The sequence below is a fragment of the Rutidosis leptorrhynchoides genome, chromosome 8, assembly GCF_046630445.1.
Source record: "Rutidosis leptorrhynchoides isolate AG116_Rl617_1_P2 chromosome 8, CSIRO_AGI_Rlap_v1, whole genome shotgun sequence".
In the NCBI taxonomy this organism is placed as follows: domain Eukaryota; kingdom Viridiplantae; phylum Streptophyta; class Magnoliopsida; order Asterales; family Asteraceae; genus Rutidosis; species Rutidosis leptorrhynchoides.
This window is the reverse complement of record NC_092340.1, coordinates 27,424,159-27,442,529: the sequence shown is the minus strand read 5'-3', so window position 1 is coordinate 27,442,529 and position 18,371 is coordinate 27,424,159. Positions and strand designations below refer to the sequence as shown.

General features: G+C 31.6%; 1 protein-coding gene across 1 annotated transcript; it reads right to left on the bottom strand.

The window, feature by feature from the left end:
• Positions 1-9,183: 9,183 nt before the first annotated feature.
• On the bottom strand, positions 9,184-13,045 carry LOC139864976 (uncharacterized). The gene is made up of 3 exons (XM_071853527.1): positions 9,875-13,045; positions 9,431-9,805; positions 9,184-9,339 (listed from the first exon to the last, which is right to left on the bottom strand). The coding sequence occupies exons 1-2, from the start codon at positions 12,552-12,554 to the stop codon at positions 9,432-9,434; spliced, it is 3,054 nt and encodes a 1,017-aa protein (XP_071709628.1). The 5' UTR covers positions 12,555-13,045; the 3' UTR covers positions 9,184-9,339; position 9,431.
• Positions 13,046-18,371: the final 5,326 nt, after the last annotated feature.

Below are 18,371 nucleotides of genomic sequence, written 5' to 3'. Positions count from 1 at the left end.
AACAAAAGTATTAGCAATAAACTCACTTTTGACAATATTATTATTATTATTATTATTTTTATTATATATTCATCAATATTATTAAGATTATTATTGTTATCAATATTATCTATAACATTATTATTAAAATAATTACGATTATGAAAAATAAAAGTATCAATGACATTATTAAAGTAATAAGCATAAAATAAAGATTATATAAATATAAATATATATTTAATACACTTAACTTAACTATATATATATATATATATATATATATATATATATATATATATATATATATATAAATGGAAATATATATAATGAAAATTAGTAATCTACTATATAAATGAATTACATCACTAATAATAATATATTTGCTTGATTACAAACTATGTATATTAATAAATATACAAATGATATAGGTTCGTGAATCCGAGGCCAACCCTGCATTGTTCAGTTGTTCAATATTGTCATATGTATTTTTACTACAAAATACATTAGGTGAGTTTCATTTGCTCCCTTTTTAAATGCTTTTGTAATATATATTTTTGGGACTGAGAATACATGCGCTGCTTTTATAAATGCTTTACGAAATAGACACAAGTGATCGAAACTACATTCTATGGTTGGAATATTAAACCGAATATGCCCCTTTTTAGTCTGGTAATCTAAGAATTAGGGAACAGACACCCTAATTGATGCGAACTCTAAAGATAGATCTATCGGGCCCAACAAGCCCCATCCAAAGTACCGGATGCTTTAGTACTTTGAAATTTATATCATGTCCGAAGGAGGATCCCGGAATGATGGGGATATTCTTATATGCATATTGTGAATGTCGGTTACCAGGTGTTCAATCCATATGAATGATTATTTTGTCTCTATGCATTGGACGTATGTTTTTGAGAAATGAAAATCTTGTGGTCTATTAAAATGATGGAAGTGATTATTTATGTTAAACTAATGAACTCACCAACTTTTTGGTTAACACTTGAAAGCATGTTTATTCTCAGGTACGAAAGAAATCTTCCGCTATGCCTTTGCTCATATTAGAGATATTACTTGGAGTCATTCATGACATATTTCAAAATACCTTGCATTCGAGTCGTTGAGTTCATCAAGATTATTATTAAGTCAAGTATATTTAGATATATTATGAAATGATATGTATGCCTGTTAACTGTCGATGTAATGAAAGTTTGTCTTTTAAAAACGAATGCAATGTTTGTAAAATGTATCATATAGAGGTCAATTACCTCGCGATGTAATCAACTGTTATGAATCGTTTGTAATCGATATGGACTTTGTCCGGATGGATTAGGACGGGTCCTTTCAGTTGGTATCAGAGCGGTGGTCTTAGTGAATCAGGTCTTGCATTAGTATGTCTAACTGATAGTTATTAGGATGCATTAGTGAGTCTGGACTTCGACCGTGTCTGCATGTCAAAAGTTTTGCTTATCATTTTTGTCGAAAATTATCTGCTTATCATCCTTAGGAAATCACTTACTCATTATTCTTAGTCTAGACACGTTTTACTGCATTGACTGCATGAATAGTGTATAGACAAAATTCATACCTTAGCGTATCTGACAATTCATATCTTAACGTCTCTGTTACTGTAGACCTTGCCTGATATCTCTCGTAAATTTCTCCTTAATTTAAGGGATCCTGGTACTATATATATATATATATATATATATATATATATATATATATATATATATATATATATATATATATATATGCATATTATGCATTGAGAATGCCATTCAACTATTAATTGCTGTCACTAAACTCTTCACGCCAAAAATCTTTCCTGAGTTCGCGTAAGATGGCCTCTACGAATCGACCAAGTTCCTCTAACTTTGAAGACAGCGTGACAGGAGCACACCAACCAATCAACTACCGTGATTACTGGAAAAAATGGGGGTGGGTTCGCGACATACTCACCCTATGGAAAAGAGAAGAAGGTACTCCATATCATGAACCGAATCTACCACCTAACCTTGGAGTACTCGACCCGCTCACAGGCGAACCTGTTCGCAACACCGTTTATACCCTTTTTGCCAGAATTTTTCGTCTTGAGACTACCATTAATGGAACTAGAGAAGATATCCGATCTCTACCTCATACTGATAACCAACCAGGGTTAGTAGAAGAAGTTAAAGAACTCCGAGCTCGAGTGTTAACTTTAGAGAGCACGGTACACACTTTGCAAGCACCAGCAGTATCACCAACACCAGTAACATCACCAACCTTAGCACCAACAGCATTAGTACCACCAACAACAACATCCGCAACACCAGCTTCGACATCTCATTCTGTACCTCGAGTATAATCATCGTTCTACGTATCGTTCTATCTATTTTATTTTCATTCGACATGACGATTATGTAATCTCTAATGTTTTAGAGATTATATATTCTTGTTCTAATGGTAAATTAAATGGGATTAATATCACATTAACTCATTAAATTCATGATTATATCTGAAGAAAATATATATGTATATATATTTTCATAAAGATTGTAATTAAAAATTCTTTCGTACAAACTGTTAACGGTGAAAATATTTCTAACGGGTAGGTAATACTCGAGGAATATTTAGATTTCACTTTAATAAGTTACACTGTACATTCGATGAAGCTGATTCAACAGTCATTTACTATCTTATTTACATTCATCGATATACGAATCCGTTCACCACAGAATAACCATTTTTATTCAATTTCATATTTGGATTTTGACTTCTCAGAATCCAACAAGTGGCATAATGAAGAAAACATTGAACAAAATAAAAATTGCTAGAAACAAACGAATTAACTAATTGAAATATTGTTAAGAATCCACGCTAAATGTTCCTAGCTAACTGGTTACATTTTATTTTCCGCAATTTAATTATCGCAATTTATATTCTCGCAATTTTATTCATCGTCATTTAATTTCTGTTATTTACTTTACGCACTTTAATTATCGTCATTTATTTTCTGTTATTCATTTTACGCACTTTAAATATCGGGACACGTATACAAGGTTTTGACATATCATATCGGCGCATCTATATATATTATTTGGAATCACCATAGACACTCTATATGCAGTAATGATCGAGTTCTCTATACAGGGTTGAGGTTGATTCTACAACAATATATATAGTTTGAGTTGTGATCGAGTCTGAGACATGTACACGGGTCACGATACGTATTAATTAATTCGAATATTATATATTAAATTATATATGAATTATTGGACTATCAACTGTGGACTATCAGCTGAGGACTACCAACATTGGACAATTAAAATGAATTAAAATATTGATTATAACATATGAAACAAAACAATTTTTCAAGTTTGCCACTTGATTTCATCTTAAACCTCATTTGTATCTTGACGATTACAATCTGCGTTCAAACCTTTCATGATTCTTGAAAACATCTCAATCGATCCGATGAACCAACCACACGATACCTATGAAAGAAAGAACTTATGCATATAGTTATGCACCTGAAAAACTCTCGGAAACTGAGTAAACGTTTAACACGTAGTTGTGCTAATTCCTTAGTGTTATTATCACCCAAAATAACATTGCAATTCTTTTTCACAATTAGCCAATTTTGTCACAGCTTCAACAAATCCACTTCAATTTTTCATTCGAATAAACTTTATTATAAAGATTACCCCTTCATCATCATTACCGGAGAACCGTTTATATACCACCACATTAGCAGTAAACTTACTAGCAAATTCATTATTCATTAACTTAAGTTTATCTCCGAAAAACCATTATAATTGTTCATTAAAGTCCTATCATATACCCATCCGCATCTTGTAAAGAGAACTGCCATACCAAATACAGGGAAATCAGCAATTAGTACTTTGAAAACTCACACCATTACTACATCAACAGTTATATGTATACATATAACACTTATCTCTTAGAATCATGATCTTCCATTATGGAATTTTGAAAAGCACCCAGCCTGCGAATCAATACTATGAATATTGAAAAAGCTGAATGAAGCAGCAGAAACCATAGACAACCGTAAACGACCTTAATCATCGAAAGTTTGATGATAAAGAATAGTATGTTGGAAAAGCTTAGAAAAGTTGGAACTGGAAAACGGATTGAGCTAACCACGAAAGAGACCAAGGAAAAATACAAGGAGCATGCCATATATTCAAAGAACCCAAGTAATTCTGAATCCGATGAAACCTTCAACGAATATCTTACTCCGTATCCATGTTAAAATCTTGCGGAAAATCTTTCTTCATCAACCATCGAACTTAGAAATTCCAAAATATCATCATCAATATCTTTGATATTTCTGAGGATATTTTCATAAATATTCTCGTCCGAAATTATATACCTCTTTGTGCTTCCTGTGTATCATTATATTGGAAACATTCAAGAGAAAATTTAGTACCGAAAAGCAGATTATGCTAAACGATGAAGAAAGCCGTGGACAAATCACAAAGAATAAGTTTGACTTCAAAGAATCCAAATGATTCAATGTCTGCTAAAGTCTTTAGTGAATATCTTGCTCCTTACTCTAAACCATTACAGACAATAGTTTCTATCATCCGCTGATCTTAGATATTCCGAGATATTATCGTATCTTTCATTATAAATATCCTCCATATTTCTGGAGATATTTTTATAACTATTCTTATCTGAAATCATTAATCTCTTCGTGCTATCAGTATTACATTATATAGAAACTGTTAGTTTCTATATTCTGTAAACTTTCGAGCTTAAAATATGAATGTTATTGAAGTAATGTTGAGAACTGATGCATGGATTAGTATAATATAATGACACTTGATCAACGTGATTATATTACAGTAAGTCATGCTGAGTTTCTAATGGGATGTGTGATTCACAGATCCTAACATCATCATGTGCCATGTTACATAACTCTTTCATTATGCTTAACTTCTGAACATATCAAGAAAGTATATTCTTGATAGTTCTATTCTCAGTGATTCTGGTAATTTGATAAATCAAATCGTGCTAATACATTAGTTCTTATTTAGGACTCGATGTTTATTCAAAATTCCATACTTACGAATTCTGGACCGTTACTCGCTTTACTAGAGGTCGGGAGGATAATAAAAAAAAAAGGCAAAGAGCTCCAAAATATAAGAGAAAATATAAAGCCCAATAACAACACGGAGGTTACAAACCGTGGATATTAATACGAATAGCAATATAAAAACACGGTATAATTAAGAATAGTATCACCCCAAGATAATAGTAGAAGTAAACAGATTCTTCTGATTGAAGATTGAAAAGAAGGATGTCAGAAGTGATAATTAGAAAAATATCAAGGATTAGAACTGGATTAAACATTTTCACAATCTTTTGGATGTATGAACTAAGGAAGAAAGTATAGGAATGGTGAGAATAATAGAAAGGAAGAGCTTCATTTATAATGAAAATATCAGACATAGTAATCGAGGCAGATCACCGTATTTAATTATAGAGATCTTAATTTCCTTACTCGCCGAAGAATCAAATCCTTTAGATTTCGAAGATTTACTTTATATCCCTTAAATTTCGGAATTCGACCAAGACAACGTCAGAAGTTAAGACGCACCGTATTTTCTAAATTCAACCATGACTAGTTAAAAGTAATGATGAAACATGTCTCTCTCATATCACTATTTAGTGATAGCTTCATTCGTACTATTCGAAAAATCAAATCGTTTTATCTATACTAATCAATAATGATAAAACTCTATTCATCAACTCATATTCGTCATGAAAACATTTTTATTGTTAACCATGACGACCTCACTCAAATTTCGGGACGAAATTTCTTTAACGGTTAGGTACTGTGATGACCCGGAAATTTCCGATCAAATTTAAACTTTAATCATTATATGATTCCGACACAATAAGCAAAATCTGTATTGTTGAGTCTCGAAAGTTTTGAAATCTATATTCATGTAATCAATTACCCTTGTCTATGCTCGACGATTCACGAACAATTGTGTGTAATTAAATATGTAAATATATATAAAAATAGATTTAAAAATATAAATAATATTTTGAATTAATAGGATACACATTAATCAACTGGAATTAATAATGTAGAATAATATACAAATAATAATTAAGAAACTATTAAAAAGAATATAATACCTAAGTAATAATATATATATATATATATATATATATATATATATATATATACACACATATTGTAATTTATAATTATTAAAATTTCAAAGTATTATATAATTGGTACATATGATATAGTGAATACATTGTACTATATTAAATATAGTTACAAGTTCGAATATAATTATTAGATTAATACCATTATCATTATTTTTATTATTAATATTAATATTTGTATTATTATTTCTAAAATGAAATATAAGCATATATATGAAATCTGATATGTATAAGTATTATTATTATATTAGTATTATCATTAATAATATTGATATTATTATAAGTAGTGTTATTATTAGCATTATTAATAATATTATTGTTATCATGATTATTATTAGTAAACTTATTAAAATTACCAATTTTATGATTTTAGCATCACTACTATTTATTATTATTACTACAATTAATATTATTATTAGTTTCATTTTTATTATTAATATTAAATATTAATGTTGTGTAATTATTATTAATATCATTATTAACATTTTTATTAACAACTACTATTATACTTGATATTAATAATATTATTATCATTTTAGTATTATTAATAATATTAAATGTATTATTATTAATATTTACTAATTAATTATATATATTATATATAAGAAATCAAATAACAGAATCTGAATCAGTTTCATGTAATTTTCATACTGTGGTTGATTGTTCTTTTTCATCTAACTAGTACCAATCACGAATCCAATCAGTAGAATAACACCAAAATCAGTTAAAGGTTAATATCATCTTTTATTTTATATATATATCCCTCGTACCTGGTAAGCTGTAGATGTCGATCACGTATCATAATTGAACCAACTTAGCTGTAACTATATCTGTTAATCTATTTATAAACCTCTGTTAATGCATTTAGAGGGGAAACAAGAAAATTAAAAAGAAATTTTAATAAAAACCGAAGCTCCCTCTGTTCATACTTCATTTTATAAAAAATTCGAATTCTAATGAATTTTCAAAAAGTAAAAGTGCAGATAGGTTAGGATTAATTTACTTAATCTATCTGCAAAATATCACATTCAAATTCTTTCTATCCAATCCAAATTTTGGAGTCAAAGGTTAAGTTTAAAAAGTCAACATAGTGTTCCTTAATCAAATTAGAGTTCATGTTTATGTTTTCAGTTCAATTGAGAATGGAGGAGTTTTCTAGGAATGATTTCACACATTTTTCATGTTGGAGTCATGTTCTAAAACATCCTAAAAAGTTAAATTGATTTTATGAGTTCGTCATCACTGTTAAGAAACTGTCCCAGCTTTTTTTTATTTTTTTCTGTTTCAAATGATTAGATTAACACAGGTTAATCGTTTATGGTTCAGTCAAAAGTCGTTAAACAAACAATGAATTGAATACTAAGATTTTTTTTTTGGATTAGTCGATTTGACTGGGAAGGCGATGAAGAACATGTAACAGAATTAAATTAAGGGTTTAAAAACAATTAAATGGGGTTTTAATCAGGAAAGTAGAAGTGGACGAGTGGTTTGGATGGTGTGCGGGTTAGCCAGTGGTTGTGGGTTCGAGTCCCACTTCGGGCAGTTTAATTTTATTTTACACTACAAAGGTATAACTAATATTATTGTTATTTCTATCATTATTAATATTATTATTATTATTATTATTACAATTATCATTAATATTATTATTGTTATTGTCATTTTATTGTGTGTTATAGTTATTGTTATGATTATTGTTACTATTAAGTATTATAATTATTATTACTAAAAGCATATTTATATTTATAAGTATTAAAGACATTTTTATCATTAGTATTATTATAAGTGTTATTAGTATTATTAATATTATTATTATTATTATTATTATTATTATTATTATTATTATTATTATTATTGATTATTGTTACTATTAAGTATTATAATTATTATTACTAAAAGCATATTTATATTTATAAGTATTAAAGACATTTTTATCATTAGTATTATTATAAGTGTTATTAGTATTATTAATATTATTATTATTATTATTATTATTATTATTATTATTATTATTGCTAGTGTTAATTATTGTTGTTAAAAATTGTTATTATTATTAACATTAGTATTACTTAGTGTTATTGTTATTATTATTATTAATATTACATAGGTATTATTATTATTATAAGTTATAATCATTATTACTATTATTATCATTATTATGAACATAATATAAGTTATCATTATAAACATTACCACTAGTATCATTTTATAAATTGTTAGTATTACTGTTATTGTTATCAACAAAAGTATTAGCAATAAACTCACTTTTGACAATATTATTATTATTATTATTATTATTATTATTATTATTATTATTATTATTATTATTATATATTCATCAATATTATTAAGATTATTATTGTTATCAATATTATCTATAACATTATTATTAAAATAATTACGATTATGAAAAATAAAAGTATCAATGACATTATTAAAGTAATAAGCATAAAATAAAGATTATATAAATATAAATATATATTTAATACACTTAACTTAACTATATTAATATATATATATATATATATATATATATATATATATATATATATATATATATATATATATTTATATATATATATATTTATATATATAAATGGAAATATATATAATGAAAATTAGTAATCTACAAAATTATCATCATCATTCCATCATTCCATTGTTCTTTGGTTTACAATTACTATTACAAATATATTCCATTATATTACTCAAGTACTTCCATTATTCCACAAGTATATCCTATCAGGGTGTTACCTGAAAATGATCTACATTGGAAATATATAAATTTATAAGTAGATATATGTATGCGGGTTATCGGATGTATCCGCGACCCGCCAACAACGGGTGAATTTTTTTTAGATTTACCCGCCCATCATGGGTACGTATGCCTGCGGGTCGCTGTTTTTTTCTACCCGTTATCATCCTTGATATTAACCTTCTCTATGAAAAATGTCAATACCAGGATACTTAAAATTATATTACCTATGAAATCAAACAAGACAATGTGATACTCCTTGAATTGTTACAGAACCAAACTCATATAATTATGATACATCACCATAAAATCAAACCATATATTGAACATCTTTGACAGTAAATATAATGCAGTCTAATACACATCATCTTCTACTTGGCATTTACTTTCAACTCTTCAATGCAATCTTGGTACTATACCTGAAAAGTTGAAAGATACATACACCAATCAAGTCAAACCATTTAGTGATAATCTACGGTAACAAATCGATAAAACGATAAAACAGGGCACCTCAAATACATTGAATTGCATCCAAAATATGTTGCAACTCATGGACAACATTTTTGATATTCATCCGTTGAGTTGGGGAGTCCATAGAGCATGATACTCCAATCTTCACAGTTAAAGCCACACATTCCTCTATAATCTTTGCATTTGAAAGCCTACTTCTCACATTGACATAATCCTCATGATGAATATTTAAAAGTTCCCCATCGATAATATCATTTACATGATTTGGTAAGGCCATGGAAGCAAAATCATGAAGACTAACACCTTCCTTAAATGTGTCATCTGTCGGCTTTTTCCCAATCATCACTTCCAATAATAATATTCCGTAACTATAGATATCCCCACTGCTTGTCATCTCATTTCCAACACCATACTCTGCAAGTTAGAAGCAATTACAATAGAATAATAGTGTATTAAAAAAATTAGTATATGTTATCACTTTACCTGGTGGTGCATAACCAATTGTTCCTTTGATGACAGATGAGCTGTTTAGGATTATATCTGTTCCAAGTGATCGAGCTAAACCAAAGTCTCCAACATGGGCCACCATACCTTCATCAAGTAGAATGTTGCTAGGCTTCAAGTCACCATGCACAATGCTTGGTATGCAGTAATTGTGAAGATAATCAAGTGCAATTGCGACGTCAATGAGAATATTTATTCTTTGAAGAAGTTTCAGTCTAGAGGCATGTACACTTGAATGCAGCCAATCGTGTAAACTCCCATTAGGCATGAACTCGTAAATCAAAGCTTTGAAATCATTTCCTTGAAAGTCAACACCAGAACATGAGGTTATTATCTTCAACAAATTACGATGTCGGATACTCCGCCATACTTCGCACTCAGCTGTAAAGCTTCTATTTGCTCCTCGGTTTTGAAGATGTAATACTTTGATTGCAACCAATTTGTCATCTTCATCAAGTGTTCCTTTATAAACAGAACTAAACCCGCCCTTGCCAATTAAATTGGCTTCTGAGAAGCCATTGGTAGCTTTCAGAAGAAGGCCGTATGAAACTTTCAAGAATTTCCCATTCATCGATGATGATTGAGGCACTTGATCCTTGCTTTTCCTTTTACAAAAAAGGTACACGAAACCTAATATGCTGACGAGTGCAGACACAATCAAAATGAATATCACAAAAAGAGGAAACTTTTTTTCACTATGTTTCTTCGTCTCCTTGCATTTGCGTAAATCGAGTTCAACCAAGCCACCACAAAGCCTACTATTGCCCAAAATTGAAAACGCACTTGAATTAGCAAACACTCCTACTACCGGTACTTCACCCTCAAAATCATTAAAGGATAGGTTAAAATATTGTAACGAGAACCGTTCAAAGAACTGTGGGATTTTGCCTGATAAATTATTATAAGAAATATCAAGTGTTTCCAGTCCTCTTAGTGAACTTAACGAAGATGGTATCATGCCTTGAAATAAGTTTCCCTTGAGGGATAAAAATGTAAGGCTAGTACAACTACCAAGGCTACTAGGTATGTTACCCGATAAACGATTATCGGAAAAATCTAGATAACTCAACATATTGAGGTCTCCAACCTCTGTTGGAACTAAACCAGACAAATTGTTATAAGATAGATCTAATGTGAACGTTAGTGAAGAAAGTTGTAAAATTTCTTTTGGTATGATGCCGCTAAGTTTGTTGTCAAAAAGGGTCAATTTTGATAATTGGTGACAGTTTCCCAGGCGTGATGGAATATTGCCTTCGAGTGCATTTGTATCTAAATAAAGAGTATCTAATACCGATAAGTTGCCGATTGCATCTGGGATCCACCCTGAAAGTTGGTTCTGGAATAGACCAAAATATTGTAGATTTTGAAGGTTACCAATAACAGAAGGTATTTTTCCCGTGAATTGATTTGTTGATAATTCTAAAACGCTTAATCCAACCAGATTGCCTATCCCTGAAGGGATGTTTCCAGACAACATATTCCCTTCTACATTTAATTCTTCGAATTGATCCGAAAGATTACCAATGGATCTTGGAAGAACTCCTTCAAAACTGCAATTAGAAAAGCTGAGCGTCTTCAATTTGCTGCAGTTTTTCAACGTATCGATAAACTTCATTTCACCAGCAGCTGCACGCCCATGGAGGTTGGTATCATCCAAGGATATTATAGTAATATCACTTAATTTTCCAAAGTCAATGGTCACCGTCCCTCTAATGTTATTGGTATCAATTTGAAGTTTTATTAATTTCGAACAATTAGATATGGAGGGTGGAAGAAATCCACCGAGTTGGTTCTCCCATAACGCAAGCCAGTCAAGATTTGGGAGTGTTGCACCAATGTCGGATGGAATAGTACCGCTAAGTTGATTCATAGGCAAGAACAAAGTAGTTAGAAACGAGAGGTTATAGAGGGAACGAGGGATCGTTCCATACAGTTTACACTCTCCAGCCGCAAAAAATCTTAAACTTTTCCATCTGCCTAAGGTGTCCGGAATGTTCCCACCCAAAGGATTTGATGAAATTACGAACACTTGAATCGATGTGAGATTCCCCAAGGAAGATGGGATTCCACCAGTTAAGTTATTTTCATCAAGTGAAAGAGAAGTAAGTTTCGAGAGCAAACCAACCTCCTTAGGTATGCTTCCAACTAGCTGGTTATGTTCAAGGAAAATATTTTCAAGATTGGAACAACCAGACAAGTTAGTTGGAATGACTCCGGTAAATTGGTTTAGCTCAAGAACAAGGACTCGTAGTCTGGATAAACGACCCAGATCTTGAGGGATGCTTCCTTGAAAACTGTTGTTTGAAAGTACAAATTGACGAAGGAAGGTAAGGTTTCCCACATGAGGAGACAAAGAGCCTTCTAGACCTTGCGAAATCAGTTGTAGAGCAGTCACTCTTCTATGTCGTTTTCCACATGAAACACCACTCCAATCACAGAAATGGAAAGAGGTGTTCCATGAGTTTAAAACTCCATAAGGGTCTCGTGTGATCATCTTCTTGAACGATAACAATGCCATGTGATCGGTCTCGTTTCCATCATAGGAAGCTGAGATGGTGGTGCCAGTCGCAAGAAATATAACAATAAAACCAGAAGAAAACAGAAAAGTAATAATATGAGATAAATATACTAAGCAGGATATTGGTTTCCTTGAATTCATTGCAGGGATTTATTAAGTATGTACAACGTATTAGCTTTTTATATCCTCAGTTTTTTGCATTAATATTTTGCACATACGGACCTTGGTATTGTTGCACATGGAAGTCAAGAGCATTGAGGGGTCACCAAATAGAGCAAGTCAAGTCAACCCACTCGGAGGGGAATGAGTGGGGTGATGAGCACTGAAAGTCAAGTCTACCCACTAGTTGGTAGACATTCTTCTTTAATCTTTTTAATTTTTTAGTATACATGTAAAGATTTTTTTCCTATAAAAGCAATATAAAAAGCCAATAATTATTCTTCAAGTGTTCCAATAATGAAGTCGGGGCAAATGATAATTTGTTTACCATTATTCTCTTCTGTTTCTTTTTCTTTCCACTACTATTATTGTATTGTTATGATATTTCTGATTACCACCACCGTCTCTGCTTCCTATAGAGGAAATGAGACAGATTACGAGGCTTTGGTGAAGATCAAGTCAATGATCACCCATGACCCAAATGTAGCTCTAAACTCACGGAACACTTCAATCTGATTGGAGTGGTAGACTTAGTATGCTCTCTGTCTCCTTTTGTAGGGAATCTCAGCTTCCTCATTAGCATAACAACATTATCAAAAAATTATATTTAAAACCATATTTATTGAAATTTAACATGATTTAGAATACTTGAATTCTTGGTTGTTCTTGTAATATATCTTGGCAAAATATACATTTTTTTTTCTTTTGCTACTTAATAATGTTATTTCCTATTGCATACATGATCTCAAATATAAGCTAGAATGATTCTAACTGGTATGGCACTATATTAAGAACTTTTTAAGGATCAACGTTTCCATTGTCCTCATCAGAACCCAGTTAGCTGAAGTAACAGGAAACAGGAAATAATAAACATTAAATATTAAATGCTAAACTGAATTAGGATCAAAGTCTCATTGGAGAATTTCATCAAGCAGTTGGTGCTCATAAAGGGTTAAAATCTTCATAACATTAAATGACGACCAGCTACCAGCCAAAGAAATCAAGTAATATGAGTGTTCATTAAAGTTCTTCATTAATAACATAAAAAATCGTCAATCGTAGATTTAACTAATATAGTTCTTCATTAATAACATAAAAAATCGTCAATCGTAGATTTAACTAATATAATTCAAGATTGAAGTTAATTCGAATAACATTTATGCAATATGCCAAAATATAGCCGCACACATCGAAATCACAAAAATCACAACTTTCCTAATATAACAGATAGAGTGTTAAAGCTTTGGATCGAGATCCAAAGACAACAAGAATCATGATTCAATTAAAAGATGAAATATGGAGCGTAAACTACAGCAAGTCAGCAAGTATCCCCCAAAATATTCAATTTGAAGTGTCCAATATATCATTGGAACCCTCCTTATTAATATAAAGCTTACAAACTAATTATTAAAAGTAATTCATAACCTTTATGATGTATTAAATTAAATTACCAAAAAATTGTACCTGCAGTTAAAAATTGGTAGAAAATGCAGAGAATAGAGACGAGGGAGGGATGGGAGAAATCATTAGGAGACTTTTTGGGCCACTACATTCTTGTTTTGGGCCACCGCTCTCTAGTTTGGGCCATTATTGGGCCGATCACATTATTCGGTGCAAGTAGATTTTCCCTAATCCACAAACCTATATTAATATTAGGGGTGTGTTCGGCATGCGCTTATGGAAGCTTATAAGAGTTTCGACTTATGATCTTAATAAACTCTGAGTCATAAATTTGTTTGGTAGTACATATAAAATATATATAGCATGTAAAAATCATAATCTCTAAAAAATTAAGCTCTTAAAACAAGCTTCTAAAAAAAGTAGAGCTTAAGGTTGTAAATTACTTAAATACCCTTTAATATATTATTTTACATTTATTTATGTAAGTCCTTTTAAGTCAATTCCACAACAACAAGCTCCAACAACTTAACACTTACCAAAAATAATAAGCTTCAGCTTTCAGTTTCAATCATAAGCTTCTATAAGTTAACGGACATTAGGGACGGGGTCCATGGTGATTCAGGTGGAAACCACATGGACCGTTCTTGTCGAAAAAAGTATTGGGTCCTTAAGTGTTATTCAATACAAACTACGGGAATCATCTGTGAAACTTTGTCTTAACATTTCCATATTTCCTCAAACACGTAAATATTTTAAAAGAAATTTCAACCATGATAACATAAATAAACGATCCAACGATCCAAAAGTTCAAATTTATTAAAATATAAATAAAATAATCTTTTTCAAACTAAAGTAATGGACTTAAATTCAAAAGTAGTAGTATAAGCAACTGTCCATAGCTGCGAATAGGTTCAATATGTAAAGTTGCAGGAGCCAATAATGTATCTCTTTGATGTAGGTTCAATGTGTAAAGTTGCAGGCGCCAATAATGTATCTCTTTGATATTTTTTTTCTCAATTCTTCGTTCTAGTGTCCCACATATTCGTGAATGTCCTAAATTTTTTGAGCTGGTCATGAATTGTGAATAATGCTATTGCTTGTTATCATTACGGCCCATATTGCCACCTCTAAATGAACATACTGAAATGAGAAAATACAAATCGACCCATTCATATGTGAGACAGTCGACCTAATAACCTCTCAACAACATCAAAAAAATGAGCACTAAAGAAAGATCTTACTACCTATTCGTCAATGCCATCCTGATCTTCAAGCGCTTGTGGAGGGTCAAACAAAGTAAAGACATTTAGACTTATCTGTCTTTGTGACATGGTTAACATTCTTTGGTCCCTTGACTTCTTTATTCAGGGGCTATTGCATTAAGCATTTCCTGGTAACCATTCAATGATAGTCCTGCAAAGTACCAACGCAACATGCGGTTAAGAAAAATGTAAGGTATAACAGTGTAATTGTGATATTAAATATGAATACATTACGGGTTATTTTTATAGTTGGAGATTGCAAAGTACATACGGGTTTACATATGTCAGAATGATTGAAAAAAAATTGCTGTGAAAGGTATGTTTTTCTTTGAATGTTTCTTTAACCAAAAGCAAACCCATTCAATTCGGGTATAGCAACGATATAAACACAAACCCATTCAATTTGCGTATAGCAACGATATAAACGCTGTTACAGGATTAAGGAGTGAAACCAACCCTGTGAATAAAGCACAATAACATGTACTACAAAATGACCAACCAAAGCATTGATAGAAACTTTCTTCTATACCCACCAACATGTATTGGCTTATATAAGTGGTTTGACTATCTAAGGCTAAACATAACTTCAAAAGTTTGAAGGATTTGTTACTCTAGATATTGGCCAGTTGTGTATGTTCATTTATACATAACCCATAGTGACACCTGTTAAGAGCAAGTACATATTCATATTAATATTAGTAAAACAATACATAAGGTGACTGAGTGTACTAAATCAGGTAGCAAAAATCTGAAATTCCTTTTAAGAATTTTTGGACAAAATCAACAGTGGATCATCCTGCACCAAAAATTCAAACTTGAAAATATGGAAGAATAAGATGAAGTGAAAGAAAATAATTGGAAAAAATTAAAATGAAATAGTAAGTATGTTAATTTTAGATTAATTTATTAAGTGTGATGATTTATAAGTTTTAGTTATGAGATTAATTTATATATTTGTGATAAATGAGGGGGTATTTATGAAAGTAGAACATGGATAGGAATCTTTAGAAAGTAGTTTTTATATTAGTAGAAAAATGTTGTCTGATTGTTTTGTACACCCATTTTGAGAGACAACTAGCCTATATATAGGCATAATAAGTCGGTGGACTTTCTCTAGTTTATTCTGATATTTTGACTTACTTTAATATCTAGATTTTTATAGTCTAATCTTCTTAAATATCTACCAGAGTAGTTAATATCTTATATCTCTAATATCTTCTAATAAAATATCTATTAATTCTAAATCATTCTAGAAATATATTATGATATTTTAACACTCTTCCTTAATGTATTTCGGTGTTACTCCAAGCATGTTGCGTAGAAACTCGAACTTGGGTCTTGGCAACGCTTTGGTGAATATATCTGCAATTTGCTCTTCAGTCTTGCAGTATTTTAATTCAATATCTTTCTTGGCGGAGACTTCTCGCAAAAGGTGATATTTGATGTCAATATGTTTTGTTCTGCCATGAAACACAGGATTCTTAGCCATTGCAATTGTAGACTTGTTGTCGCAGAATATTTGAGTGGCTTCATTTTGTTTTTCGCCCATGTCTTCTAGAATTCTTGTTAGCCATATAGCTTGATTAGCTGAGTTTGCAGCTGCTACGTACTCGGCTTCGGCTGACGATTGTGTAACGGTTTCTTGTTTCTTTGATGTCCATGAGAAGACACCAGATCCAAGTGTGAATGTGTATCCTGAAGTACTTCTCATGTCATCCACCGATCCGGCCCAATCACTATCTGTGTATCCATGAAGCTTCGAGTCTATAGTAGGCTTGTACCATATTCCATAGTCCATGGTACCTTGCAAGTATCTTAGTATTCTTTTAGAAGCTCCGTAATGTATTTGAGTAGGGTTTTGCATGTACCTGGATAGTAGACTCGTTGCGTACATAATATCTGGTCTTGTTGCTGTTAGATAGAGTAGGCTTCCGATGAGACTTCTGAATCTTGAAGCGTCCGCTTTCTCCGATCCATCTTCTTGTCTCATCTTCTCATTGGTAACTAGTGGTGTGGCGACGGTTTTGCAACCGTATAGTTTAAATTTCTTCTGGAGATTTTCTGTGTATTTCTTTTGACATATGAAGATGCCTTCATTTTCTTGACTAATTTCGATGCCAAGAAAATAGCGCATCAATCCAAGGTCGCTCATCTCGAACGTTTTCATCATGTCTTCTTTAAATTCTTGTATCATTCTCTCATTGTTTCCCGTATATATAAGATCATCAACATACAAGGAAATAATGAGAGTGTCGGAGTTACCTTGGGTTTTGATGTAGAGTGTGGGCTCACTTTGACTCCTCTTGAATCCTGAACTTGTGAAGTAGCTATCAATGCGACTGTACCAAGCACGTGGTGCTTGTTTAAGTCCATATAAGGCTTTCTTCAACTTTAGAACTTGATCTTCCTTTCCTTTCTGGATGAACCCTTGTGGTTGCTCTATGTATATTTCTTCTTCGAGAAATCCATTTAGAAACGCAGATTTCACATCTAGTTGGTGAATCTTCCATCTTCGTTGAGCTGCTAGCGCCACAAGTGCTCGTAAAATATCCATTCGTGCTACAGGTGCGTAGGTTTCGGTATAGTCGACTCCTGGTTGTTGCGAATAGCCTTTAGCTACTAGCCTTGCTTTGTGTTTTTGTATAGAACCATCAGTGTTGAGCTTTGTTTTGTAAACCCACTTAACTCCAATGATTTCTTTATTTTCTGGAGGATCAACTAACTCCCATGTGTTGTTTTTCTCGATCATTCTGATTTCTTCGTTCATAGCAGTTACCCACTTTTCATCTTTGGCTGCAACTTCATAGCTTTCAGGTTCTATGGCTGTAAAGTTACATGCCTCGTATACCTCTGCTAACGCTTTGACTCTTCCAGGTGTGGACTCTGGGCTTGACTCGTCTTGCACCAAAGGTAATCTTGTCGACGGAGAAGTTGGTGTAGTAGGACTTGTTTCTCCTGTACTTTCCTGTTGTTGAGAATGCTCCATTTGTAGTGGTTGTTGAGCTGGAGTTTCCATAGATATCTGCGGCAGATATGTTTGTCTTTCAACTTTGTCTTTCTCCCAGTTCCAAGAAGCGTCTTCGTCAAACTCCACGTCTCGGCTGATTATAATGTTATTGGTCTTCAAGTTGTAGAC